Raw genomic sequence first — 27600 nt, 5'->3', positions numbered from 1 at the left:
TTGAGAACCATGATTCAGAAATGAGTTTTAAACACGGCATTTTCTATCTTGCATGGAATCCTTGTGCAAATAGTTGACAATTTGAGAGTTAAAACATTTCAACTCCTAAAAAAAAGCACCTTTTAAAAGTGTGCCTCTTCAAAAGGGAACCTGGTTGGCCAGGAGCTGATAAACATCAGGCTCTATCCTGCTGGGTGCTGACAGCCAGGCCGGGCCCCGCCGGAGAATAGAGAGACCACGTGTAGAGTGACTCGGCAGCAAGTGGGTCAAAAAAAGTTTATTTTGAATATTTAATTTAAAAAAACCATACCTATGAGGTGTGCTACAGAAACTTAGATACAAGGATTGCATATAAAACCCAACCTAACTGTGGTAAAGCAAATGCACTTCAGGAAAGAAAATGTGTCCCTTGCGGTCACTGAGGTCCCAACACCCGAGCAGTTCCTCATGGTCACTCGGGAGGGTGCTGAGCAGGCCTCCCAGCCCCTCCCGGGGGACGGGCTCCCCACAGCAGCCCAGGAGAGCTCACGCTTGCTTGCTTCACATTCTCAGGCAAGTCGATCCATTACATTTTGCTGTCTTTTAACACACTATTTTGGCAGAAAGAGTACAGCTCCCTTGATGGGAAGCATTCTGCAGTTCACCGGGGGAAGGGACCTGCCTTCCCGCAGCATACAGGACAAGAGGAGAAAGGCAGGGCTTTGCGAAACCTAGCAACCACTGCAGGATTTCACAGCAAGAGCAGCGCCTCCACGTGACCAGAATGCTTCAGTACTTTCTAGAGCTTTCCCGCAACGCTAACTTCCCATCAGGCCCTTCCCTCTTTCTCCAAACCCCCTGGGACGAGGCCCCCACCACAAGGGGTGGTCCTGCCTCCCGACAGTGGGGCACAGACAACCCACACTCGGGACTGAAGGTCACCAAAGTGGCTCCACGCCGCAGTTGATTTGGCAAAAAAAGAAAATACCTTAAATGCATAAAAACAATCAGCGGGTCCTCCAAGGAACATGATTACAATATATTAGCAAGTTCTGGGGCGTAAACATTTCCAAAAGCATCGGCAGAAGTATTAAATAGAAAAGCAGGGGCACACACACCCCTCCGCACCCTAAGAGGTGCCAGGCCCGGCGCGGCCGTGGCGGGGCGAGGCGGGGGGCGAGGCGCCTACTGCCGCAGCTCCACGTAGTTGGCGGGGAAGAGCCCGTACCTGCCCTTGCACAGCCCGCGCCACCAGCCGTCATCAATCATCTCGATGTTGGTGATGATGTCGTCGGGGTCGAAGGAGATCTCATCGTCGCCCGCTGGGGAGGAGGCCAGAGAGCAGCGGTCACCCTCGGTGTCCCCGGGTCAGCCAACCGCCAGGAGGAAGACCCGCCAGCAGCCCCTCGAGCTGGCGGCCTCCCACGGAGGCTCTGCAGGGGTGCAGGGTGCTGGGGTGGAGGATCCACAGGGATGGAGGGGTCCCAGGCTCCGCTGCTCAGTGAGGGTGGCTCTGCACACACACGGCAGCTACAGAGACCCGACAGAGCCCTTCACACAAAACCCTAAGCTAGGACGTCCCTGGTGGCACAGTGGGCAACAGTCTGTCTGCCAACGCAGGTTGGACACCTTATCTGGAAGATGTCACGCACTACGGAACAACTAAACGACTAAGCCCCGACTCCTGAAGCCCACAAGCTGCAACTCCTGAGGCCCGAGCGCCCTGGAGCCCACTCTCTGCAACAAGGGAGGCCACGACAATGAGAAGGCCTCATGCCAGAACGAAAAGTAGCCCCCGCTCCCTGACAATGAGAAGGCCTCATGCCAGGACGAAAAGTAGCCCCCGCTGCCCGCAACCGGAGAAAGCCTACACAGCCAAAAGACTCAGCACACACACACACACAAAACGCAACCCCTAACCCAGACCAGATGGAATGGGACTGAGAAGACACAGAATTCCCTGCCTTGTATCTGCAACCTTTTTATAACCTTGCAATTGTTTAAATATAAATTCTTCTTAAAAACTGTAAACAGCACTCTGAGAGTCCTAACTCTCGAGAGAGGAGTCGCTGGAAGCCCTCAGTCCCGCAACCCCTCCAGCCCTCCTTCTGGCCCGCCAGCGGTTTCTCACCAGCCTGGTAGTCGTAGAGGGCAATGGCAGTGATTCCAAGGTCGTTTTCATATTCATCGTAGGTACCTTCCTCTAAAATAAACCAGGGCCGAGTCTGAGACAGAACCAGAGCTCCATGCCCACTCCTGGCAGACAGCCCTTCCCAAGGTCCGGGAGGAGCAAGTCGGGAGTCTGCGGCCCCAGGGCACCGAGGGCTGCCTGCCCTCCTACCGACAGGAGGAGCCGCCCCAAGGAGCGAACCCACAGAGGGATCATCTCAGTTGAGACTGGGACAGCTGTCAGGGAATAATTTTTTAAATTTCAACTATCCAGCACTATTGTCAGGAAACGTCCGTGCCGTGAACGAATGAACGGCGAGCGGGATAGCTGATCCCCTGCCATCGTGCTTGGGGAGGTGAGGGCTCTGCCCTGGGCAGGTTCTCGTGCTGATTCCCACGTCACTCCTCAAGGGGGAACAGGCCCAGACATACAAAAGGAAACCCCACGCTCATCCACCCACTCCACCTTCAGGGTGCCAGGGATCTCCACCTTGTGACCTCCAGACACCGGGGCTTCCCCTCGGGAAGACAACAGCAGGAGCCCCTCCTCCACAACCACCCCCTCAGTGACCCCCGCACGGGCAGAGGTCTCCCTGGAAGCCCCCAGGGCTGGGCCACAGAAGAGGTGGGGCAGCTCAGCCCGTGGGAAAGGGGAAGTTTGCAGAGGACAAGCAGCAGAGGGGGCGTGGCGCAGGAGGCCCCGCACCTGCTTGATAGTGGCCCGGCGCCTCCGTGCTCTCGTAGACGGCCTCCGAGACGTAGGCCTCCGGGTACCCCGTGGTCTCCACACTGTAGCCCTGCTCAGGCTCGCTGCTGGGGCTTGGCTCAGCCCGGAACGGAGCCGCGTCCTGGGGAGTCAAGGGCAAGTTCCCGTGGCCCCACTGCCCAGAGCCATGTGGAAACCCAACAGCCCCGGCTGACACGGGACAGACGCGGGGGGAGGCTAGTCACCCGCCAACGTCCTACAAGCACCTGCGTCCTGACGGGGGCCCTCCCCAGGATCCCCTCTCCCCCGACCCCAAGTCCCGTCGTCACTGAGGACCTGCCGGGCACGAGAGACGCGCGTTCCTGGGGCAGGTCTGGCCTGTTCCCCTTTGGGCCCAGACCGCCAAGGCACCCCAAACCCCCAGAGCCCCCAGCCCACTGAGGCTCTGATGACAGCTCCAGGGCGGCACCCCAGCCCTCCAGCTGGAGTTGATGAGCCCGCACATGGCGGTGCCATCCCCACCAACGCTGCGGAGGCGAGGCATGGGAGCGACCACCAAGCCACGCACAAGAGCACAGGGCGCTCTGCTGACAGCCCCAAGCCGACCAGCAGCCTGGCCAGGGTGCGCCTGGGGCACCCTCACAGGTCAGAGCAGTAAGGTGCCTGCGTGCAGCAGCTCCAGGAAGGGCCAGAAGTCGGGGCCCAGTCTTCCAGAGGGTGGCAAGGGGGCGGGCGGGCAGGCAGGAGGGCTGCACCTCGGCCAGACACAGGAGCCCCTTGAGAGCTGAACAAAGCGGCAACAGGCTCCTGCTGGCAGTGTCCCCTGGAGGCAGCGGGGACAGACCGGAGGGCAAGGAGCTGCTGCGCTGGGGTGTCGCCATGAGCAGGTCAGTGAGGTGGGGGCGGCCTCCCCGACCAGTGCCCCCTGCCCATCGAGTGGTTCAGGCAGGCTGGCCCGGCTGTGGGGCATGCGGCGGGGCCTACACAGGGCCCCTTTCCATGGGATCAGTTATAAAACCCCACCCGCCAGGCCAGCCCCGCCCACAGCTCTCCCAACCCCCGACCCCTCTGTTTTCTGAGTCAAGCCAGTGTGTGCACCTGGGACACAGCAAGTCACCACTGAGAGGTGACGTCTGAGGTGATAATGGAAGACGGGGGAGTGAACAGGACCCTGGGCAGAGAGAGAACTCGAGCTCGGGGGAGTGGGTGTGGATGGTGGGGGCCGAGCTGCTCTGGGAGAGGGCCCACAGGGGCCTTTGGCGGGGGGGTAGGGAGGTCGCTCGGTGACCAGGGATCAAAGGAGCAGGTCCTAGGGACCGAGGACTCTGGAGAAAGGGAGAGGGGAGCTGAGGAGTGGTGGCAGAGAGAGGGAGGGAAAGGGCAGCAGACTTCCGGCTCCCGGGTGTCAGGAGACGCAGCGGGGCAAGGGGAAGTCAAGGGGGTGCGAGCCCCGCGCATGGGGGACTGCTCTCGGTCAGCGACAAGCGCAGGGAGAGACCCCATCCACAGGGCACTGGGCTGGGAAGGGCGTCTCCAGGGAGTCAGAGAGTCACTGGCAAACCAAATGACAACACCAACCTCGTAGACGGGGCTCGACGGTGGCCTCTCCTGAGCCGGCTGGGGCGTGGGGGACGCGGGCGGCGTGGGCTTCTGGGCCCGGGCCTGCTCCTGGGCCCGGGCCTGCTCCTGAAATGCACACACAGTCAGCACGTCCTCAGGCTGCCGGAAGAAGCAGCAGAGATGGGAGCAGAGAGACTTCAAGGGCATGTCTGCTTCGAAGCCAAGGTTGTCTGCACTAGCAGGACGGTCACAACTCCTCCAGGCTCTGGAAACACGCGCGAGGAACACCCCCCACCCCCCGCCCCACAGCGAGTGTCCTTGAAAGGCTGGAGACAGAGACGTTCTTTCCCAGGGGCACGCTCGCTCCTGAGACCCGGGGTCAGGAACCCGTGGCCCCTGCCCAGCAACGCACGCGGTCCGCGTCCTGCTCTGGAGCAAAGCTGGGCTGAGGGGGCTCACTCGGGGGAGGCGGTGGCACGGGGCTGGACGCAGCAAGAGGCGACACGGCAGCAGGGACTACAGGAGACCCTCAAAAGCAAAAAGGGGGGCAACCACCACCAGAAACCTCCCGAGTCTCCCAATCTTCTGCAGCTTTCAGATCAGATCACAGGAGTTACACTCCCAAGTCTTAAGAGGAGGAAGGTGTTGCATAAAAAGGAGACCAAACTACCAGGAAAATTGCCTCGGACTGTGGGCCTACAACCAAGAAAAACTTACAAACGCCCAGCTAAAAACCTGAAGGAAAGAGAGCTTTACGGTTCCTGGCAGTTAAGGAACGATACAAGGTAATTACAAGTTTGCGGTTATCTGACTTCATCACGTGCGACAAAGCGCGTCAGGGCGTCTGGAATCCCCGCCCAGCACTCCCTGCCACTGCACAGCACCTGCCTCCGCCCCCACCCTCCCCCGACGGGGTCTTCAGAGCCCCAACCACCAACGTCTGTGGGTCTAAATAAAGCTTTACGATCTACAAGACACCACAACCATTACCGCAGATTCTGCCCTTCCACACCCGCTGCCCGGGCAAGAACATGGCCGCGGCTCCCTGAGCTGATCCACCTCCAGCCACGCGGCTTGGGGGGTGACAGACTGGCACAGAGCCATCGGACATCAGTCCACCCAGAAGGGTTTTACGAGAAGGGCCGCCCCGTCCTTCTCACCTCTCATGGCTCCCATCTCTACTTTCCCTCGTGGAAAAAGTCTACAAAGAATCACAAAGCAACCTGCAGAGCCGGGCTCCAGAAGCAACAGTGGCAAGAGCCTGCAGACCCGCTCCTTCACGGGCACTCCTCCTGTGTCCCCAAGCTTGCACCCAAGGAGGTGGTGGGCTCCCAGGGGCATGCGTGGGGACAGAGTGCCAGGGAGATGTGTGGATGTGAGCTCGGTTGAGGGCGTGCAGGCGGCCCGCCGCACAGGGCAGGACAGGCGGGCAGTCACCCTGGGCTGGATCAGCACGGCTGTCAGGCGGGTCAGCTGTCCCATGTCCAGGGACAAGAGCCTGGGCCATCTGTGCGGCTGAAACCGTCAGTGCGAGAAGGCCCCGTGTCTACACTAACCCCACAGACTGGAGACAGGGGCGAGCCGCGCCCAGGGCCCGCAGGCTCCCGGCCCCCAGCGCCGCCCGCACTCACGTCCAGCTGCCGCCGGGCCGCCTCCTGCTCCTGCCGCTCCTGGGCCATCCTCTGTGCCCGCTCTGCCTCGGCCTTCCGCCGGTCCTCCTGTTCCTTCTCCTTCGCCAGGTTTTCAAAGTTCGCTCTGATGTTACTTGTTTTGCTGTTCACTAGAGGAAGGAGAGACGCACCCAGAGTACCGCCGTCGCCCCCACACCAGGCCGGCCTGAGGGACCTGCCCCAGGACCCAGGCACCGGCTGAGCGGGGACACACCCCCTCGGCTGCCAGCCCAGCCTCCGCCAGGAACGAGCCTTCGCTGCTGTGTCTGCCGCACGTGCAGCGGGAAGGTGGGCACAGAGCCCTGCGTCTGGAACATTCTCACGCTCCAAACATCACTGTGTCCTTTACCACCAGACACAAGGAAGATACGCCCCTAGGGAGGCGCTCGAGCGGACAATCAGAAGCACTGACACTGAGCTCCACCCCCATGATGTCTCCTGTGACGAAACGGGACGGCCAGGCACCCCTCGAGGACCCCGGCGGACGGGCCGTGGGGCCTCTGGGGAAGCACCTTCGCCTGGTGAGAGGCAGGCTGACCTGACACTTCCTGGGACATGGTTCTCCCTGAATTTTGATTACGATGGGTAACCACCTGCCATCCCCCAAACCCACAGACAACCAGGTTCTCCATTAATGCTTCACCGGCTCCTGTCAACCCTCCTCCCGCCCTCAGCACCGCCCTGCAACACCACATGGCACCAAATTTCTCCTGGGAAAGCCCTCAGGGCTGCCAGGGGTTTGCCAGGACTCACCTGCTTCAACAGGGACAGTCTTCTGGTAAGACGAGGACACCACGGCAACATCCTCAAAAGTGGAGGCAGTCTGCCGAGACACGAGTGGGGGTCAGGAGGGCCCAGGTCCCCTCCCCTGCGGCCGGCACAGGGGCTGAACCTGCACAGGTGCTAAGCCAGCCCCAGATCCTCCTGGGGAACCAGCCCGGGTCTGGAGATCTCGTACCCACCAGCCCGCACACTAACAGAGACACAGAAAGTGTGCCAACTCACCCCGGCTGGTGACCCCAGAATCAGTGTCAGAGAAGAGACGCACACGCAGGGGAGTCGGCAGGGCCAAGAGTTTCATAGAGCAGTGAAGACCGCAGGGGTCTAGAGTGGGGAGCCCCAACGCCCCCCGGCAGTGGGCGGCCTGAGACGCAGGTCCAACCCAGGTTCACGGCGAGGGGAGCATACGGGAAACCTCTGCACCTTCCTCTCAAATTCGAGAAAACTGCTCAGAACGGGCAGAAAAACCAACATCCCATCTTCACAACCATAAACCCACCATGTCTTCCTCCTGAGTGCTCACCACTGAGGAGACCCAGTGTTTACACGGGAGCCCAGAGGCCTCTGTTGTGCGGGGAGAGAACACGGCCTCCCCTGCCCCCAGGATGGTCTCGGTGGCACCCCCCGCCTTGCGAGGCGCCCTCCGGGTCTCCTCTCTCGCCGTCATCCCACAGACACAGCCTCTGCCCGCACACTCTGCAGGCCCCCACCACACCGGCACTGCCTGCCCCGCCTGGCAGCCCACCCAGGCTGTCTCACCAGCCCTGCCTGCCCTCCCAGGTCCCCAGCCCAGCAGATGCCCCGACACCCACGTGGGAGGCCCTGCCCGCTCCGTCCCCGTCACCCGTTATACCCAGGGGCATCAGCACCTAACCCCAGCCCCGGCTAGAAGCACATGGTCAGACCACCGATGCCGCCTCTGTCAGGTTCCCTGAGACCCACTCTCCACCCTGCAGCCAGGGGGTTGCTGGCTCTACACCCCATCCGTGTCCCACACGCTCGCAGTGCCCCGTCTTCAGGCCCTCAGCCCCCCAGCATCAGTGAGCGCCGGCTCTGCTTCCTCAGGACACCGCCCGCCACCAGAGCCCCGCACCTGGGGCCACACACCCTCAAGGGACAGGGCCCCAGGGGTCAGCCAAACTCGGTGGACACCGGCCCTGTCGTCCAGACTCCCACTGGCAGGGCAGCCGCAACCTTCGGCCACTGCACCGACAGGTGCCCAGTGGGGGCCGCCCCGCACGGCTCGCAGGTCTGCCCCTCTGATGCAGCTGGAGTTTAGACTAGACCCCCGACCCTCTGATGTGCTGGGGACTGGCTGACAGAGACCCACAGACAGGTCAGGAGGGCGCCCCTGGGAGAGCCGAGAGCGGAGCCTCGTGGTCACGCTGGCTCTGGGTGGACTGTCACAAGCCCCTGCAGTGACAGACGTTCTGGACCCGCCTTCTCCAAGACGCAGCCACCACGAGGCGGCCAGAGTGACCAAGGGACTCAGCTCCCAGCGTGGTGCAAGCTCAGTACTTTCAACCCAAACAGCCACCTGGCCGCGGGCCCCAGGCCCCGCTCTACGACAGGGACTGTGACTGCCTCACCGTGCCGCCCCACAAGTCCAGGAGAGGACCCAGGGACACTGGAAGGGAAGCCCAGCACTTGGGTCAGCTATCCCCACTGCCACGGGGATGACACACACCAGCCTGGAGAGCTTTTCAAAGATGTGCCAGGCACGCCCCCAGAGGCCAAAGACCACCCACGGAACAGTGGCCGACCCCCAGCCCTCGGCTTGACACACCGAGCTGGGAGGAGAAGCACTCACCTTATCCATCCGGTCCTTCTGCACCCCGTACTTCCCGCCGAAGCCTTTGGAATAGTCTGCAACGTGATGACACAGCCCTCAGCCCCAGGCTGAGGACCAGCGACTGCCGACAGCAGGGGCGTGCAGACGCGGGCACCCCAGAAAGCGCGCCCGGAGCAACGCAAGCAAGGGCCTGGCACCACGAGCCCCTGCCCGAGGGGTGAGTGCACCTCCACCCGGGGTCCCAGCGGCAAGCAGGGCAGGGCGAGGAAGCGGTGGGCATGCTCTGCGTGCTCCCGGGGCGAGGGGGTGGGCGCGGTGGCAGGCAGGGCTCACCTCCCAGCACAGCCTCCACCCGCCTCGCCCACTGCTGCCACCCTGCCCCACCAGCTTTAAGGAGAGGCTCTGGGGTGCGGATTCGCTTGTTCCTCTGAAAGAGAGGAAACTCCCGTGGAAGTCTATCAGCCCCACTTATGCCACAGCCACTCAGGCCCACGAGACCATCACAGCAGCATGCAGCGTCAGCACCACGCAGCGTCAACGCCACAGGCGCCAAGGCCACGTCCATGTGGGTGCGGGGTCAGCCCCAGGTGATTCTCTGCCTCCCTCCCTGGACACTGGCTGAGGGCCTCTTAGGACACAACACCCGGCCAACCGCGTGTCTGGCCCTGAGAGAACTGTGCTGATCGTAAGCACGTCTTCATCTCAACTCCCAGCACCACCCAGAGCCTCTGGGATTCCAGCTTCCTGAACCTGAGCACCACCCGGACCCTCCTGTGTACCTGAGCATCACCCAGACCCTCCTGCGTACCTGAGCACACACCCAGAACCCCAGTGATTCCAGCTTCCTGGACCTGAGCACCACCCAGACCCTCCTGTGATTCCAGCTTCCTGAACCTCAGCACACACCCAGACCCTCCTGTGATTCCAGCTTCCTGAATCTGAGCACCACCCAGACCCTCCTGTGATTCCAGCTTCCTGAACCTCAGCACACACCCAGACCCTCCTGTGATTCCAGCTACCTGAATGTGAGCATATACCCAGACCCTCCTGTGTACCTGAGCACACACCCAGAACCCCTGTGATTCCAGCTTCCTGGACCTACTGTCTGCTTTGCTGTGGAGTTACACGCAGACAGGGTCATCAAAAACAAAACTCCAAAGAACACCCCAACAACTGAGACCCAAAAACCATGTGGACACGCCTGCCCTGTGCCCCTCTGGTCCAAGGCCAGTAATCACACTCAACCGAACACCTTTCTCCCGGCCTCAGAGGCAGGCAGGCGGCTTATTCCAGTCACAGCAGCCATGTCAACAGCGGGAGCTGCTGGGGGAGGCCCAGGGAGGCCAGGCGCCCACTCCAGAGACCAGTCACCTGCATTTCACGCTCCCTTTTACCAAGCACACACCCCAGAGGTTACAGGTGAGAAGAAAGTGAGTGGAGAAGAGAGTGCGCAGGGGGTTCCGCTCCGCAGAGCAGTGGGGGGGAGCCAAGCCCTGCGGTGACGGCGGTGACCAGAGGCCAATCCTGAGGTCTGTGCTAAGCGGGGGCACAGGAAGGGGAGGGTGGGGCTGGGAAGCAACTGTGCCTTGCTGGGACCCGTGCTTGGCCAGTTTCTCCTTGTAATCAAACCCCACAGCACAGGAGTCCTGCCTCTCGGACTGAACACCAAATCTGCCTCCGAAACCAGTCTTATAATCTGAAAGTCCACAGGTGACCATGGAGAAAACAACCAAGAGAGGAAACAAGTTTGGTTAAAATCGTAGAAGGTTTGCAGGAATCAAACACATTGCTTCGAGAAAACGAGAGCCCTGCTGAGTGAGGGAGCCCCAGAGCCAGCTCCTGGCATCACCGACGGTCACAAGGGGCTCAAGAGGCTGAAGGACAAAAGAAATCTGAACGGGTCAGCCACGGCCCGAAAGCAGGCTAGGACCTGCCTGTGAGCTGGTTGGGAAGAGCCATGCCAGACTCCGAGCTCCATCTCAAGGGTCCCGCCTGCACTGCAGACAGGAGCTCGTGTCTCTGCACACGCGGAAGAGACGTGCCTGCAGACAGGAGCACGTGTCTCTGCACACGTGGAAGAGACGTGCCACACACATGGCCTGTCCCCAGCCCTGCGGCAGCCCCGCTCTGCACCCGCCACCTGGGGAGGGTGCGAGCCAGGCTCCGGCAGCCACTCTCCCGGGGGACACAGCCCGCCTCCTGGCTGGGAGCACAGAGCCACCCCTTCAGCCACCCGTGTGGGCAGAAGCAGCCCCTGGGAAACTGCAGCGGCAGCCGGGGCTCCAGGGCACAGAGGCCTCACCGCAACCCCCCAGGGGATCACTACAGGCAGAGGGGTCTTTTCAAAGCTGAGGGCGGCAGAGGGACCCTCCCCGCCCCCCAGGGAAGACATGACACAGTGCAATCCAAGTACCGCGAGGCCCAGCGCACAGGAGCCTGTGACCAAAGCCGAGCTCCGGAGGCCACGGGGGAACGCACCTTTCTGGGACTCGTGCAGCTGGGGCTTCTCCTGGTGGTCCCAGCCGAGGGCGCACTTGTCCTGTCTGTCCGTCTGCACACCGAACTTCCCCCCGAAGCCTTTCACGTAGTCTACAGACAACACAGAAAGCCACAATCGAGGATTAACAGGCAGCCTGCCTAACGGGGAGAAAGCACGTTTTTCACAAAGTTAAACACACACAACTTGCTCAACCCGTCCTTGCTCCTGTGTGTGAGCTTGCTCCAGACCTTTGGTAAAACTTCTAGTGAGTTTTGTTAAGAGGACCTCCCCGTACCATGGCCAGAAAGTACCCTCAGCTACAATCTGGGTCTCCTGGATAAACACAGGAGACCTTCCCCACAAAGGAAGACCCAAGGCGTGCACTGGGTCCAACCAGCACTGCGGAGCCCACGGGGTCTCTCCCCCACACAGACGGGCAACTTGAGGGCCGCTACCAGCCACTCTGCTGAAGTGTCAGAGCTACAAGGTGGCCAAGGGCTGGGCCTCTAAGTTAACAGCGCTGGTTTGCACGCGCTGTTTTCAAGTTCCATGTTAACAGCGCATCTGCCCTCAGGCCTCCGGGTCGTGTTCCGGCTCTCCGTGCCTGTGCTGGTTGCCACCCACACACTAACAGCTGCCGGCTGGGGAAGGGGCTAAACTGAGGCCACCTTTCTGGGACTCGTGCTTCTCGGTTTTGCCTTGGTACTCGAAGCCGACGGCGCTCTTGTCCACCTTGTCCTTGTCGATGCCGTACTTGCCACCGAAACCTCTGGAGTAATCTGCAAACAAGAAAGAGCGCTATTCACACACCAGCCGCAGGAACAGCAAGCACGCTGTGAACCTCAGCGGTCTGGAAGGACGGACGTCTACCACCCCATTCAAAAAACAAACCAAGGGGGCTTCCCTGGTGGCTCAGTGGTCAAGAATCTGCCTGCCATTGTGGGAGACATGGGTTCGATTCCAGGTCCGGGAAGATTTCACACGTGAGAGCAACTAAGCCTGTGCAGCACAGCTACCGAGGCTACGCTCCAGAGTCCGGAAACCTCCAGCGACTGAGCCCACACGCCCTGGAGCCTGCCCTCTGCGGCAGGAGAGGCCGCTGAACGGAGAGGCCCGCGCGATCGCAGCTGGAGCAGCCCCTGCCTGCCGCGGCCAGAGCGAAGTCCTCGCAGCAACAGAGACCCCGTGCAGCCAAAAATGAATAGATCAAATTAGACAGCAAGAACCACCACCACCGGGGGGACCTCCCCGGGGGTCCGGAGGCTTGAGACTCCACGCTCCCACAGCAGGCAGCCCAGATGCAATCCCTGGTCAGAGATCTAGATTCCAAAAGTTGCAATAAAGATCCTAAACACAGCAACTAAGATCCAGAGCAGTCAAATAAGCAAATAATTGAAAAACTAAAGAAGCTTTAAGGCTCACCCTAAGACTGCAAATGCGGAAAACACTTAGAAGCATTATTTACACGCACAGAAGAACTGCAAAAAGTACCACGCATAGCGAATGAGTAACCGCAGCCTCTCTCCTTGAGTCCAAGAGACGGCATGAAGACCAGGCTGACGGAAGCTTCTGAAACCAAGGATGAGAAACAGGAGCAAGCTTTTAGGCCACTCTAGGCAGGGACTTTCTTGGCAGTCCCGGCAAAACCGATGCTGGGGGCACGGGTTCAATCCCTGGTCTGGGAAGACCCCACCCGCTGCAGGGCAGATAAGCCCATGCGGCACGACTACCGAGCCTGTGCGCTGCTGCGACTGAAGCCTGAGCGCCGAGAGCCCGCGCTCCCCAACAGGAGATGCCACCGCGACGAGAAGCCGGTGAGCCGCAACCAAGAACAGGCCCTGTTCACCGCAACTAGAGAAAGCCTGCGCAGAGCAAGAAGGGCGGCCAAAAATAAAACAAACACTAAGTCAGCCTGCTTCCTCAACTACAGCAGAGACGAGACGGGCCACCTCCAAAGAAACAGCATCAACGTGCAGCACCTTTTCAGGAACTCAAGTTCCGCTCAAGGCTAAGTGCCTGTAAATACTACATAGCTGTCTTACACACAGCAGGCTCCGCCACAGACCCATGAGCGGGGACTCAACCCCGCCTGAGTAGGCCCAGAGCTGCCAAGGACACCCGCGCTGCTCCAGGCGCTCCGGCCTCTGCTCCCCAGCTTCCTGGAGGCGGAGCTCTTCTGCAAGGGCATCTGGGGAGAAAGTCTGGCAGAATGAACAGGGCCCAACAGCAGGGCCTGCTGACCATGCGCACACAGGGCAAGGCGGCGGGTGTGTCCCCAGCACAGGCAGGGCCGGCCCAGCACAGGCAGGCCCTCGGGCAAATGGGAAGCGACACTCTCAGGGTTAGCAGCCCCTCCCTCGCAGAGACGCCCACTCACGGGTGCTGCCAGTGGTGGCTTTGTGAGCTCTCAGTTTCTATGTTGCCAGTGATTCAAACACCTGAATGCACAGGCCAGATAAAACACAGCATGCAGAAGAACCAGCCAATCTCCACCTCTGCAGCAGGGGTCGAGACTATGCGTCCAACTCCATACACACGCACCTCAGTGGGCAGAGGGCTATAACTGACCTCCAAGAGGGGGCACCTCGATGAAGGGAGGGTCAGGCTGGCTGCTAAGGACAACCTGGCAGCATCCAGCAAAATTTTAAGTTCAACATCCTTTGACTCAGCAATTCCAATGCTAGAACTTGTCTTAAATAATCACTCTTGTACGTAAGACATAAAGACAAGAATATTCACGGTAGGCAATTCTTAACATCCAGAAGTGGAGACACGCTCAACTCCACCTTCCAGAGAGGAACATTCAGGGACCACACCGTCTTCGTACAGTGGAGGACTGTGCGGTCATCGAAGCCCCCACACCAACCAGGGAAGAGCAGGGCTGTCCAAACACTTCGGGTTAAGAGGGTTGTATAAGCAAAACATAAAGCAGCTGGCACGGGGAGAGGGCACTCCCTGGCTGGTGTCAGTAAACCCACGAGCGACGAGGGGCCGCGGGCGCCCGACAGTCAGCGGGGTGCACAGCGGCCACCCGCCCTCCCACCTCTCTGAGACCCGTGCTTCTCCGTCTCGCCCTGGTAGTCGAAGCCCACGGCACTCTTGTCCACGCGGTCGGACTGCACGCCGTACTTGCCACCGAAACCGCTCGAGTAGTCTGGGGAGACAGGGTGGGCAAGATGCCTCTGGTGAAAAGCGGGAGAGAAGCGCCGGGCAGCAGTGCCCCAGGAGACAAAAGTGCACGTGAGGCAGCACCAGGAGCCACCCGCCATCAGACGGGACGCGCGTGCCGTCTCGTGTCCCTGCAGCCCAGCCCCTTCCGACGGCTGGAGGGCAGAGGTGGGCCACCGGTGCACTCTGGAAAGTACCATTCAAACAAAGCTCAGCGTCTGAAGAAAGGGACATGGCCACGGGGGTCTTTCTAGGAAAGACCGGAGCCCGCCAACACCCTGGGCTGGGTGGACTCCTAGAGCGCTCCCAGGCCGGCTACTTCCCTGGTCATCGGATGCCCTGCAAGAGGCGTAAGCAAACAAGCTCGCAAAAAACACCTCAAGTGCTTTGAGGAAGTGATGTACTTTCATTTCAAAAAAGGCTCACAAGTGAGCGCGAGCTCATGAAGACCAGCCAGCACCGTGTTCAAAACAGCTCGCACACTGTGCAAACATCAGCAACGAAACGGCTCTGGTCACTATCCTAAGGGGAAAGTCTGCTTTGCCGACCAAGCTTAAGAGCGAACTGTGCCCGAGGCAATGCTGCTCAGAGGAGGGAGGCCATGAGGAGACACAAGACGCCAGGCCAGCGCGCCCCCTAACGGGGCCCCGCCACACCACAGAAGCCTGAGGGGAGGGGAGCCCCTCTGGATCAGGCCGCGAGGGACGACGCGCTCCTGCCCTTCAAAAGCGGGGGGCTTTCTGCACCTTCCCCATCTCACCTTTCTGCGAGGCGTGTTTCTCGGTCTTCCCCTGGTACTCGAAGCCCACGGCAGACTGCAGTCACGGAAAAGAGAAGATGGAGATCTCAATGTCTGGATCCACAACACATGACATTTTAAAAAACACGAACCATGTTATTGGTATTTTTTGATTTTTTAATTTACTAAGCTACTAATGCCCAAAGCACCAGTATTTTAAATTTGCACACCTTGAAACACTGAAGCCCGGGGGCCGCCCCAGCCAATGAGCGAGGCAGTTCTCAATGCTACGACATAAGATGAGGGGCTGCCGGCCCTGAGCCAGGGCCTCAGACCAGAGGAACAGCATCAGATGCTCAGCCCAGCCCTGGAGGCGGGTGTGAGGGGGGCCCTCTGTCACTGTGACACAGGCAGGGACAGGGAGTCCCCACTGTCCCCCGGGACACATCGAAGGCCATCTCAGGGCCACTCAATAAGCAGGCACCAACATGGGGGTTTCTATAGCAACCGGGAAAACCCTCTCGCCTCTTAAACAGCCAATCATCTCAGAGCATCTGCGAAGGTGGGGGCGGGAGGGGCCTCAGGAGCCTGTCCTCGGGGCCCCCACCTTGCATCCCCACAGTCCGAGGCACCTCCGCGCCACTCCAAGATGCCCAGAGGACACCTGGAGCGACCTCAATCTACAAGGTGGGGCCGGCTGCCCACAACGCCTCACTCACCTGGTCCACTCTGTCCACCTGGACACCGAACTTGCCTCCAAACCCCCGGACGGAGTCAACCTGCGAGCAGTGCTTGGAGAGCTTCGACTGATACTCGTGGCCGACGGCTGACTGGAGCAGGGGCAAAGCGGAGCGTCAGTCGCCCACCAGCACCGCCACCCTGGACCCACCCCCACCCTGAGGCAGCCTGCACTTCGGCTCCACGTGGGAGCCGGCCCAGGGGTGGTGACTCCAGGGGCATCGCCAGGCCAGGGCCCCCAGTCAGGTGTTCCTGAACCCACTCCACACCAGGCTCCCCAGAAGTCGCCCAAACCCCAGCCACAGTGGGCCTCCTGAGGTGCCTGGGCATGAAGAACCAGGAGGCCAGGCCCCAACCAGCACCAGAGCCAGCAGCCTGCCAACGACTCCTGAGACGGCTTCCAGAAGACTGCCAGCAGTGGTCACCCTCCTCAGGTGTGACACTGTCAAAGCACGTGACCCAGGAATCAGGCTCAAACCGGAACCCAGAGGACATGCTTCAGGCACACCACACGGTCAGTGTCAACGCCTGCCACCACCTCCCCCACCTCGTGTGCAGCGGGGCCTGGCACCGCCTCCACACCCCCAGTCAGGGGAGCGGGTCTGGTGACCTCTCAAGGCCACATGCTGACCGAGCAGTCCACCCCGAGCTTTCCACCGTGCGGTCAGCAAGCTGAGGCCTGCGGCCCACATCCAGCACCGAGGTTCTTTGTAAATAAAGCTTTCTGGAACATACCACATCTGTTCATTTACAGAAAATCTATGCCTAGCTTTGTGTCAAGACAATACAGCTAGTTCAGGAGCCACCCGAGACCCTGTGGTGGCCAAGAAACTAGAATATTTACAGCCTCAAGTCTGAGCAGCCCAGTGCTGCTGCAGTCGCCCAGGCCCGGCCCTCGGAGTACGGCTCCAGGCGCCCTCGGCAGAATGGACAGGGGTCACGGACCTTTGTGGACACCGAGGACACAGGACAGGTGACTGCCATGTGACCCAGTGCAGGGCCCAGGTCCTCCCCAGGAGCCACCCCCACCTTGGTGCTCCTACAATCCAGCGAGGGGCCTGCGGCGCACTGCCGACTCCTCTCCCGCTTGCTCATCTGAACTCCAGCGGCAGGGTTCAGGGTCCAACCCCCATGGGGTCGCCACCAGCGCTGCAGCTCTGCAGGCAGCTCAGCGCGTGCCTCCACAGCCGGGGAGCAAAGCAGGCTTTACTTTCCAGTCCGGAGCTGCTACCTTCTCTCCCTCCCAGCGGGATCCGATGCCCACAGCTAACAGCTGATCCAGAGCCCCACAGCCTCGGAAAACCTGCAGCAGAGACCACCCACCTGCAGCTTCGGGGGTCCCACCCAGAAAACATCGACAAGATAACAGGGAGGCAGCACATGCCCAAAGGGCCCCCCAGCGCGCCTCTTCATCACTAAGAGGTCAGAGAACTGTTCCCAAAACACCAGCAGAGCAAAGGCTTAGCGACTCTCCCACCTTCCTAATCAAAACCGCTTTCTCCCCCAGCTTGGCCTTGGTCTCACACTGACAAAACCCTACTTCTTATCAGACAGTTAGCATCAGGCAGAGCACTGTGGGAAGCAGGGGTGACACTCTGGTCGTGGGGCCCCCCCGCAACCAGGTACTGGCCCACGAGTGCGACCAGCCCTGTCATTCCTGGCTGAGTCCTACCCGGGCACAAGGGACACGGGGTGGAATCACAGAGGAACCCGCCCCCAGCTGGCACAGCACAGCGCAAAGGCAGACACCTCAAGTTGCCCAGCCTGGGAGACGCGCCCACGTCACTGCACGCGCAGCATGCCTGCCCGGTCTACTGTCCTCTCTGCAGGGTGGACACGGCCCCCGGCTGATCCAGCCCCTCTCTGAGTACCAGCAAAGGATGTGGCTCTGTTACCAGCTTCAGCCCCACCTCCTTAAACCCGCCTGTCCTCAGCCTGGTGGGCCATGGCTTGATGCCGGCGGCCAGGGTCTTCTCTGAAGGACAGCAGTCAGGCGGCTGCCTTTCCAGCCTGGACGTGAAGCCAGGCGCTCCAACTCCGCTCTGTGCTGCAGATGGGAACCACTAAGGCTGCAGCCTGAACCACAGGCGACACCCAGGAGGCAGCCCGGCCGACTGCGGGCCTCCATCCCGGTCAGAGCTGGCCTCTGGGAAGACCTCATCTCCAGCTCCAGGCTTCCCAGCACACTACTCCCTCCCCAGCAACTGAGAATCTGCAGAGAGCTTCCAAAAACTGCAGCCCTTCTCACCTAAGGTCAATTGAAAAAGGGTGACTTCTGGCAAATCTCATCCTCAACAAGTGGACTCCCAACTTTTCAATGGAGGGGGAGGGCTCAGTGACAACCCTGTTGACCCAGGTGAGGTCAAACACGCCAGGACCCTGACACCACGTGGGCCGGCACTCACCTTGTCCATCCTGTCCTGCTCCACGCCAAACTTCCCTCCGTAGCCATGCGAGGCTTTGGGTCCCGTTTCCAGCTCCTTCTCCTTGAGGGTCTGGTGTTCTTGAAACACATTCTCCCGCAGCTTGTGGATGCTTGGAGGGAAGAGATGGAAGACAAATCAGTCAGACAGACTGCCAAGACACGCGTCTGTACTTTCTGGGAGGACAGACAGGGCGTCATCTCTGCATTCTACGAGGTTTTGTTCCCCGGTGGCTCTGCAGCTCGGCCTCCTTTGCGTTTACTTCACTGCACCTCCGGCCGCCCTCAACTCCAGCAGTTCTCGGAGTCAGATGCAGGTTAATAGGGAAAAAAAAGCAAGTCTGAACACACACAGTGAGTCATCTCCAAGTCCCTACAAAAGCTGGGCTATGATGTAGACGGCATTCCACCAAGTGGAAGACAGCTCCTCGGGTTCACCAGACCCCTGACCCGGGACAGCCAGCTCTGTAAACGTCACCAGAGGCAAACAGGAGACAAAGCCCACAGGCGTGCACCCGGAAGACCCTAGGCCAGGAGCCCAGAAATATGGAATATTCAGACAGCTTCTCACTACGTGAAGCACCCCGGCTTTCCATTCAAAGGTGAAGTGAGAGGCTTTCAGAACTTAAGATGTAAAAGCCACTTTCACTTTAAGCGCTAGGAGCAGCGGGACAGATCAACAGATGCAGCCAGAACCAGGCAGGCCGGGCAGCTGTCACCCAGGGCTGCCGAGCACCACCTCACACCACAGCCACATCTCCACATCCGGACGGCAACCCCGCACATGCGGCTTAGAACACCAACCAAGCCTGGCCACCTCCCGAGCCCCTGCCGTGTGGAGAAGAAGACCAGCCCCCAAGCACCGCTGGAGGGACCTCAGGACACCGACAGCAGTCCTGCCTCGGGTATTCTCTGAATTCTAACCCACCCACAGGCTGCCTGACCAGAGAGAGTTCTTTAACTCTCCAATCTGCCCTCTCCAACGTATTCTGAAACCACGGGGAATAGCATGGCTAAGAGGCCTGGATGATAAAACCAGGTCAGCAGTCAGCCTGACCCCAGAGCAGGGAACCCGAGGCAGCTCCCAGCACCAGCTCCTCTGACTGGTCCCAGGCCCTTCTCCAAAGGGCTGTGAGGTGGCGGGCTCAGCAAGTCAGGGAGGGAGGAACACTTGTGTCTAAAATGCCTGTAGGGCAGATTTCACCCACTTTTCTGGATGAACGGCTGAATCCTTCTCAGCCAAGAGGAGCTTCATTTCACTGCAGAGATCCTAGAGCCAAGACCAGCGCTCTGTGAACGACCCAAGCAGCCACAACCAGGGCAGGGGAGCACACGTCCGCACTGAGGCCAGCGCAGCCGGAAATAAACGTCTGAGCGCATTCTCAAAGGCCCTTTTATCTACGCCTCCCAACAAGAAAAGAAGCTGCCCCAGAGGTGGCGAGTTGAGACTGGCCAAGTCAGGACAATCCCTGCTTCTTGCAGCTCTCCTATCTCGACCTTCACGAGAACAAGTTCAGGATTCAGTTCAGGGTGTCCACCTGAAACCAACGGAGTAACACTGCAGCAAAATCGTACAAATTAAGGAGGGGGTGTTCCGGATCGAGAATTCAAAGACAAGCCATGCTTTAGAAACCTCCCATCTGCAGAGAGAGCAGCTTAGGTGACTGTTCCTGGACGAAAACCACAAACTTAAAAACCACACTGGAGAATTAAAAGTCGAGGACACCCCGGCAATGAGAACGTTAAACCGCTGAGCACGTGTGTACAGATGCGCATACACATAGACGTCAGGCCTCATCCTCACCTCCTGTGTGAGTTACAAGGGGCCAGACAGCGCAGAGGCTGGGCCCTGGCGCTAACCAGGGGGAGCGGCCCCCCCTCAGCCCTCACGGCCCCGAATGCCTCTGTCACACGAAGATCGAGAACGTCTCTTACTTGATGTGCTCCTGGTGCCCAGATCCTTGCACGGTTTTGGCCCCCCATCTCTGCTCTTTTTCACTTACATCATTCTGAAAAGAAGAATAAAGAACGAGTATACCCCCACATGCTGGACTGTAAAACAGCCCCCACCCGCCCACCAAACCAAAAACCCGGGAGGATCCACTTCAGGAGACGGGAGAGGCGGGCAGACTGGCGGCTCCTACCACGAAATCGGGGTCGGTCTCCCAGTCGTCGGCTCCCCCGTCGTCCGGGGTGATGGACACGGTGTGGCCGGCCGAGGCTTTCCACATCTGGAAGGGCAGCGCTGAGGGTCACAGCCACCAGCAGAGCCCTGCCCGGGGGCCCACAGACGCTCTGCCCAGGACCCCAAAACCCTGGGCAGCACAGGGAGGGCGGGGAGCTACATGCTCAAGAGGTCCACTCGTGGCACTTCCCTAGGGGTCCAGCAGCTAAGACCCCCCAGCTCCCCATGCCGGGGGCCCAGGTTCAATCCCCGGTCAGGGAACTAAATTCCTGCAGGCCACGACCAAGACCTGGCGCAGCCAAATAGATTTTTTTTCTTCTTTTTTTTTAAAAAAAGGTCACTCATAATCCCCGTGCCACCGGAAGGATCAAAAGAAACCTAATGTGAGAGCTCTAACACTGCAGTCAAAGGGCAGAAGCACAGAAGAAATATTCCGGGTTCAACTCAAGTGAGAAAATTTTCTGGAAAATAAACAAAGTCGCGTGTGCTACTTCACTCAACGGGAACCTCCCCAACTAAGCCTCCTGACACCAGTGTTGTCCGACACGGGAGTGCACTGTCGCCAGCTGTAAAGCCCGCTCTATTTTATTACAATTTTCTTTTAAAGCATCCATTTTGACTTAAACGTAACTACTGGAAACCTAACAATGATTTTCTTAACTTAGACTCTGACAAGTCACTCAGTCATCCAAGGGCTGCCTTGCCATCTGCTTGGGGAAACGCAGGGCACACAGAATGCCAACTTCTGAATCGGGGAGCCCCAAGGCAGGCCGCCCTGCCTCCTCAGCAGGCCCTGAAACTCTAACCTATCGGCTTGGAGAACAGTGACACAGCCTCACAGCCAAACCACGCTGCTCTCACCATAACTGCAAAGGCAAAATCTAGCCTTTCAGGACTTCAAAAGAAAGAGACGAGAAAAATGGTTTTGTTCTCCCCAGAAATCCCCATAAAACTGCTCACAGGCCAGGAAGTGACTGAGGGCTTGTTTTCACGCAACCAGAAGCCGGCACCCTGGTGTCTGAGCTGAGGACACTGCCCATCGCGTGTAGTGGGGCCACACGCCCTGTGCTCTGTGTGGACCCAGACAGGACGGGAGCCCCTCACAGGCCTGAGACCCGCCAGCTGGGTCCACCTGCACCCCCGGCTCTGCGAGGTCACAAGTCCAAGGTGGTGGCAGGTGGGGATCGAGGGGCACAGCTCTCAGATTCCCAGACTGGAGTCCTGCCTAGTCACCTCGGCAGGGAAGCATGCGCCACCAGGTGGGCAGGACCAACACAGTCCCCTGGACACTGTCCCACCGGGAGCCTTGCTCCCCTCTGACTAGGTGAAGCAAGGCAGGGAGCGCCCTGACGCAAAGTGCTTTGGACACAATCTTCGAGAGCCAACAGACCAGGCTCAGCCGCGGCGGGCACAACCAGCGTGCCCATTCACAGATGGAGACACAGCTGCCTGAAAGCCAAACGCTCTGCCCAAAGCCTCTGCCTCCCTGAGTCAAGACTGCCCGTGGCACCACACTGGCCTGAGAAGGGCCGCCCACCCACAGGACTCCAGCTGCCTAGTGGTCTCCTCAGCCAGTGAGGGGACGGCCAGTCATGTGGAAGGACAGGGTCTCCAACGAGACTCACTCCCCACCCAAGGCCAAGGTGAAAGCCACATCCTGGCCTGTGGCTTCTCCACGATGGTGGCACAGAAGTCACAGGGCCCGCTCTCCACCCGTCTCTCTGGAAGCCAGCCTCACTCGTGGGCAGGTGAGCACTGGCCAGCTCGCCTCAGCATCGTGGCCACAGGCTCCCCACCCCCACAGAACAGGAAGAAGGAGCCACAGGGCTGCCAGAGGGTTGGGGGTGCCCAGGGTCCTCCACTCCAGGTCGTGCGGAATCCCCTCCACTTTCTAGCCCACAGGCAACACCAAAATTGACTTCATTTTTCAAATAAGAAAACTTCCTCCCAGAAAATTATCGTCCCTATCTCTGCAAACCCAGGGAGAGAACACCCCTTGCTTTCCTTGTCAAAGGGGTTTCCCTGCCTGCCCAGTGGAGCCCATGAGCACGCTCACGGTGCACAAACCTTTCTTCTCCACGTGCAGACACGAGACTCTCACAAAACTCTGCTGAAGACACAGTAATCCAACGAGGAATTCCCAGGCATTGGGGAGAGCTTCTGTCTGTAAAAAGATTAAGAGTAAAAAGCTCAGAAGGATATGTGCTGACAGGCACCCTGGGCAAATCTTTGTGTGCTGAGATCCTTTTAGGATACCTCTGAAATCCTCCCCAACATAACAAGGTTTTGTAAAGAAATGTGAAAAGAGGGTGGGAAGATTTGCATTTCCCTAACCAAAGAGTTCAACTGACTTTTAGCCACAGTGAGAAACGACAGGAAATAAAAAAGTTCCGAACGATTTACAACTGTGTGAAGTTTCTTCTTAATGCAGACAGAATCATTGCCTCAACTGCTAGCGTACATTTCTGTTTGCTAAAATCCTGAGAGCTTTCCATTTCTGGTTCATCCTAATTCTGCAATAAAATTCTTTCTCTGGGTGGGTGTGTGTGTGTGTGTGTGCGTGTGTGTGTGCGTGTAGGGCTTCTCTGTTAGCTCAGACAGTAAAGAAGCCGCCTGCAATGTGGGAGACCCAGGTTCGATCCCTGGATGGGGAATATTCCCCAGAAGAAGGAATGGCAACCCACTCCAATATTCTTGCAGACAGAATTCCATGGAGAGATTAGCCTGGAGGGCTACAGTCCACGGGGTCACAGAGTCGGGCGTGACTGAGTGACTAGCACTCTCACCCTTTCACATATGTATGTGTACAGAGAAGCACTCCCCAAAGGGAGGGCGACATGGCCAGGGCAGAACTCAGAGCAGTGGCAGCTGTCAGAACGTGAAGAACGGTGACTCGGGGAGCAAAGGAAAAGCAAGCTGCGTCTCTAACGAACGGGCAGGGTTACTTTACAACACCAAGACTCCAAGTCTGCAACCCACCAGCTCAGCAGCTCTTCCCTGAGACCACAGGGCAGCCCTGACTAGACTCGGCACTGCAGACATTACAGGTGGCTAGAGTCCCCTTGTTCCCCAGAACAGACCAGTCACAGGCACACACCGTCTGTGCTGGCGTGTGGCATGGCACGCATCAGCAACCAGACAGAAGATGCTCTGCTGGCCTTCCTCAATGCTGCCTTTAGAAATCCTAAATTGTGTAGGTTGCTTAGTACATTCTGGGTACCGCAGTTATCATCCAACATCTGTGAAAATCTTCCCAAGGGTAGCTAGTGATAGGCTGAAATCTAAAATCTATAATAATCTATTCCCTCTTAATATTTTTAATTAAAAAAATCATGAAAACAACTCTTTGAAAAACTAGGCCTTTTTTTTGATCCAAAGATAATGCCTCTGGATCCCTACCTCACACCACACACAATAATTAACTGGAAAAAAAAAGGATCAGAAAACCTAAGTGTCTGAACTAAAACTACTGAATTCTTAGAAAAAAACAAGTATAGATTCTCATCACCTTGAACTTGACAACAGACCTTGGATGTGACACCAAAAGCACAAGTGGAAACAGAAAAAAATAAATTGGGACAAAAATTTTAAACTTTTTGCTTCAAAAGGCACCCATCAAAGTGAATACAATTTACAGAACGAGAGACACTGTTTTCAATTCATCTATCCAGAATAGAAAAAGAACTCTTATAAGTCAATAATAAACAGGACAATTAACCACATTTTTAAACGGTGAAAGGATCTGAACAGACATTTCTCCAAAGACATACAAATGGCTGATAAGCTTGTGAAAAGACAGTCTCACTAACCATCAAGGGAAAGCATATCAAAGCCGACCTGAGATACCATTCCACACATTCTAAGGCGGTCGCCCTCCAAAAAATAAACAAGTTTGGTGAGGGTGTGCAGAAATCAGAAGGCTCTTATGCTGCTGGTGGAAATGTAAAATGAAAGAATCTGGCAGTTCTTCAAAAGGTTAAACACAGAGGTGCCATATATCCCAGCAACTCCACTCCCAGGTATATAGAAAACTTACTCACACAGCATCACTCCTAACAGCCCAAAGTGGAAATAACCCAGTATCCGCGTGATACGCAGCAGCTGGTCTATCCCCTCAATGGAATGTGACTAATATCTGACGGCAAAAGGAGTGAGGTGCTGAGAGCCACCGCAACATGAAGGACTCTGAAAATCCTTACACTGAATGAAAGAAGCCGGACACAGGAGACCGTGTACTACACAGGCCCGTTCCTACGAGCGGCCAGATCTGCTAAGTCTGCAGAGAGAAAGACTAGACGAGCGGCTGCCTAGCGTGGGGGGTAAGGGAGCCCAGTAAGGTTTCTCTGAGGTGATGAAACCGCGCTGAGTTAGGCGTCCATTCGCCCACCCTCTCCAGTGCAGCAGAGGAAACAGGTCTCACAAGGCCCACTCTCCACACCACCATTACTCAGAGGACTCCCCTCTCATCTCTGCCTCCTGCACAGTGAAAGACAAGACCCCTGATGGACAAGGGCCCAGGACGGGGCCCACTGCAACACAGGGCAGACCCCAGGGCTCCCAACTGTCTCAACCGTGGGCCTACCCAGCCCCTGTTGCACTGCACCGACCAAAGATTTGAATCGCCAGTGACTCTAAGTTAAGTTTTCTACAGATCTGTCTCTCAAAACGCTTCAAATAAAAGGTCCTGGGGACACACTGCCAGTTACTGAGGGGGGTGCGAAGCAAAGCATAAAGGACAACCCCGCACACCCCTCCTCGCTCCTCTCTCGGTCTGGGAATACCTTCCACCCCGAGAGGCGCGGGCCAGCCTCTGGCACCAGCGCGGTGACTCACCCGCCGTCAGGCCCTGCCCAGCGCCGGCCAGCGGGGCGGCGGGGCGAATCACGCGGTCGGCCCCAGCGGGTTAAGCCCCCACGGAGCTCGGGAGCCAGGTCACCGCGGAGCCCAGCGGGGCACTCGCGCGGGACGCCTCGGAGCTCCGTCCAGCGGGAAGTGGGCTCCTCACCCCCACTCCCCCGGGCCCGACGCTGCCAGATCCCACGGGAAGGAAGCCCTGTCCCCTTCGCCCCAGACCCTCTGCAGGAGCACCAAGCTTGCAAGAGAGTGACTCCCTTCCAGGTGACTTCCAGCTCGCACCCAGAGGAGGGGCTGTTCCCAATCCAGAGCCGCTCAACTCTGCTGCCGCGCCGGTCGCTGCATTTCCACTGACCTGATTGCAACATCTCTCCGTAGGTGTGGGCCTAGGAGCGGGGAGCGAGCGGCCCGCCCTGCCGTTGGGAGACCCCGGCCCCTCCCCATCGGCCCCCCGCCCCCTGACCTCCCGAGCCCGGGACCCCCCTTCCGGTAGGGCTCCTCTCTGTCCCTAGACCCTCTCGGCTCTCCGCCGCCTCCCCCTAACCCTCCAGGTCCTGGACCCCCTCCCCGGCGGTCCCCGCTCTTCCCAGGACCCTCTGGACCCTTGTCCCCCTTCCCCTAAACACTCGGGCCCCGGCCTCTCCCCTCCCCGGCCCCCTGTCCCTTTCTCCCGACCCCCAGGTCCTGCACCCCTTCTGTAGGGCCCCTCTCCTATCCTAGACCCCCCCTCAACCCTCTGGCCCCTTCCTCCCAGGAGGCCGGGCATCCTCCCCAGACCCCGGACCCTCCTCCCAATCCCCCTCAGGACTGCAGGCCCTGACTCCTTCCCCTTTCCCCAGCCCGCCCCTGTTTCTCCGACCTCATCCCTCTCCCCAGGTCTTCCCTCAGGCCCGGCCCCTTCCCCTCAGGCCCGGCCCCTTCCCCTCAGCCCCCGGCCCCTTCCCTCAGCCCCCGGCCCGCCCATCCCCTTCTCTGACCTCGGCCCCTCAGCCCGGGAAAGCCTCGCCCGCGCTCCCCCCGCGCGCGAAACCGCGAGCGGAAATGCGGCGAGACCGCCGCGGCCGCCGCTTCCTTCCCGTTTCGGGACCTGGCTGCGCCCGGGGACCGCAGCTGGGGAACCCGCTCGCTCCCCCGCCCGGCGAAGGCCGAGCTCGCTCACCGCCGCCTGGGGTCGGTCCGGTCCGGCTCTGCACTGCCCAGCCTCCGCCGCGCCCGCAGCTCCCAGGCGCCCCGCTCCACTTCCGGTTCCGAGGACGGGGGCGGGGCCGCATCCGGGTCCCCGAGGCTCCGCCCCCGCCGGCACGCCCCGGCACGCCCCGCCCCGCCCCGCCGGGTGCGCGGATCCTGCGGCCTCCCTTGTCCACGTGGCGCCGGCAGTGCCCACCGCTGGCGCAGGCGCGAGCTCCGCCCGGTGCCCGCCTGCAGAGCCTGCCTGAAAGTGCTGCTGCTGCTGCTGCTGCTGCTGCTGCTAAGTCGCTGCAGTCGTGTCCGACTCTGTGCGACCCCAGAGACAGCAGCCCACCAGGCTCCCCCGTTCGTGGGATTCTCCAGGCAAGAATACTGGAGTGGGGTGCCATCGCCTAAAAGTGAGATGGACGCTAAAGGGTAAATTTCGGAGCGCCCACTGTGTGCGCGCCAGACTGCTCACATGCACAGTCTTAGGTGGTCGTACTGGATCCATAGCCAGGAGGTAACTGTGACGGCCAGTCACCTGGGAAGAACAGGTGACTGTTCCTCCGTCCATGCGTCCGTCCATTACCTATCCGTACACCATACACCCGTCCATCTTCTCCTTCCATTTTCCGCCAGTCAATCATCCATCCATCCACCCACCCGTCAATCTCTTCCTCCACAGAAAGCCAGGTATGTGTCAGGAGTAGAGGTCAGCAGAATAAACGTGGACTTTGCCCTTGGAGACCTTTCAACCTAGAAGAGGAGTCAGACATTAATCAAATACATATATACTAAGGAAATAAGACAGATGCTCTAGAAAATGTCAAGGTTAGATTGGAGAGAAGGTAGGCTCCCAACTCTTTCAGCAGATCAGAGGCTTCTTCCAGCGATTAACATTGGAGCTGATATATGAAAGCCAAATAGAAGTAAACAGGGAAAGAAAGGAAGAATTTTCCAGGCAAGAAAAGAGTCTCTGCAAAGGCCCTGGGGCAAGAGGAGAATGGGAATGGGAAAAACTTGAGATCATTAGATATTTTCAGGAGAAGACTTTCTGAACCTAATTTCTTACATCTCTTCATACCCAGAAAAGCACTAATTTTATTAACAGGCACATCTGTTCCTTGTGACTAGCAAGTCCTCTGCCAAAGTGTGTATTTGACTTCAGATACCGACCCTTTACTTAAAA

The 27600-nt window shown here is 58.9% G+C and overlaps 1 protein-coding gene across 8 annotated transcripts; it reads right to left on the bottom strand.

The window, feature by feature from the left end:
- CTTN (cortactin) lies at positions 258–26508 on the bottom strand. Of its 8 annotated transcripts, none has more exons than XM_018043252.1 (18): positions 26401–26508; positions 22455–22551; positions 20347–20433; positions 20138–20211; positions 18186–18315; positions 15762–15872; positions 15064–15118; positions 14179–14289; positions 11804–11914; positions 11135–11245; positions 10242–10352; positions 8675–8730; positions 6838–6907; positions 6046–6194; positions 4433–4540; positions 2855–2996; positions 2111–2182; positions 258–1301 (listed from the first exon to the last, which is right to left on the bottom strand). In XM_018043252.1, the coding sequence occupies exons 3-18, from the start codon at positions 20431–20433 to the stop codon at positions 1165–1167; spliced, it is 1635 nt and encodes a 544-aa protein (XP_017898741.1). In that variant the 5' UTR covers positions 22455–22551; positions 26401–26508; the 3' UTR covers positions 258–1164. The 8 variants fall into 8 exon arrangements, with proteins under 8 accessions (XP_017898741.1, XP_017898744.1, XP_017898742.1 ...); XM_018043255.1 differs by having other exon boundaries at positions 4433–4522; XM_018043253.1 differs by lacking the exon at positions 26401–26508 and adding an exon at positions 26219–26383.

The sequence above is a fragment of the Capra hircus genome, chromosome 29 (assembly GCF_001704415.2).
Source record: "Capra hircus breed San Clemente chromosome 29, ASM170441v1, whole genome shotgun sequence".
Classification (NCBI taxonomy): Eukaryota; Metazoa; Chordata; class Mammalia; order Artiodactyla; family Bovidae; genus Capra; species Capra hircus.
This window is presented reverse-complemented; position numbering and strand designations above follow the sequence as displayed.

Coding starts and splice junctions, on each gene's coding strand:
- CTTN (XM_018043252.1), bottom strand. CDS start 20,433: ATGTGGAAAGCCTCGGCCGGCCACACCGTGTCCATCACCCCGGACGAC. Junction 10,353..11,134: donor GCTGCACGAGTCCCAGAAAG/GTGCGTTCCCCC, acceptor GTGGACTTTCAG/ATTATAAGACTGGTTTCGGA. Junction 2,997..4,432: donor CGTCGAGCCCCGTCTACGAG/GTTGGTGTTGTC, acceptor TTGACTCCCCAG/GACGCGGCTCCGTTCCGGGC.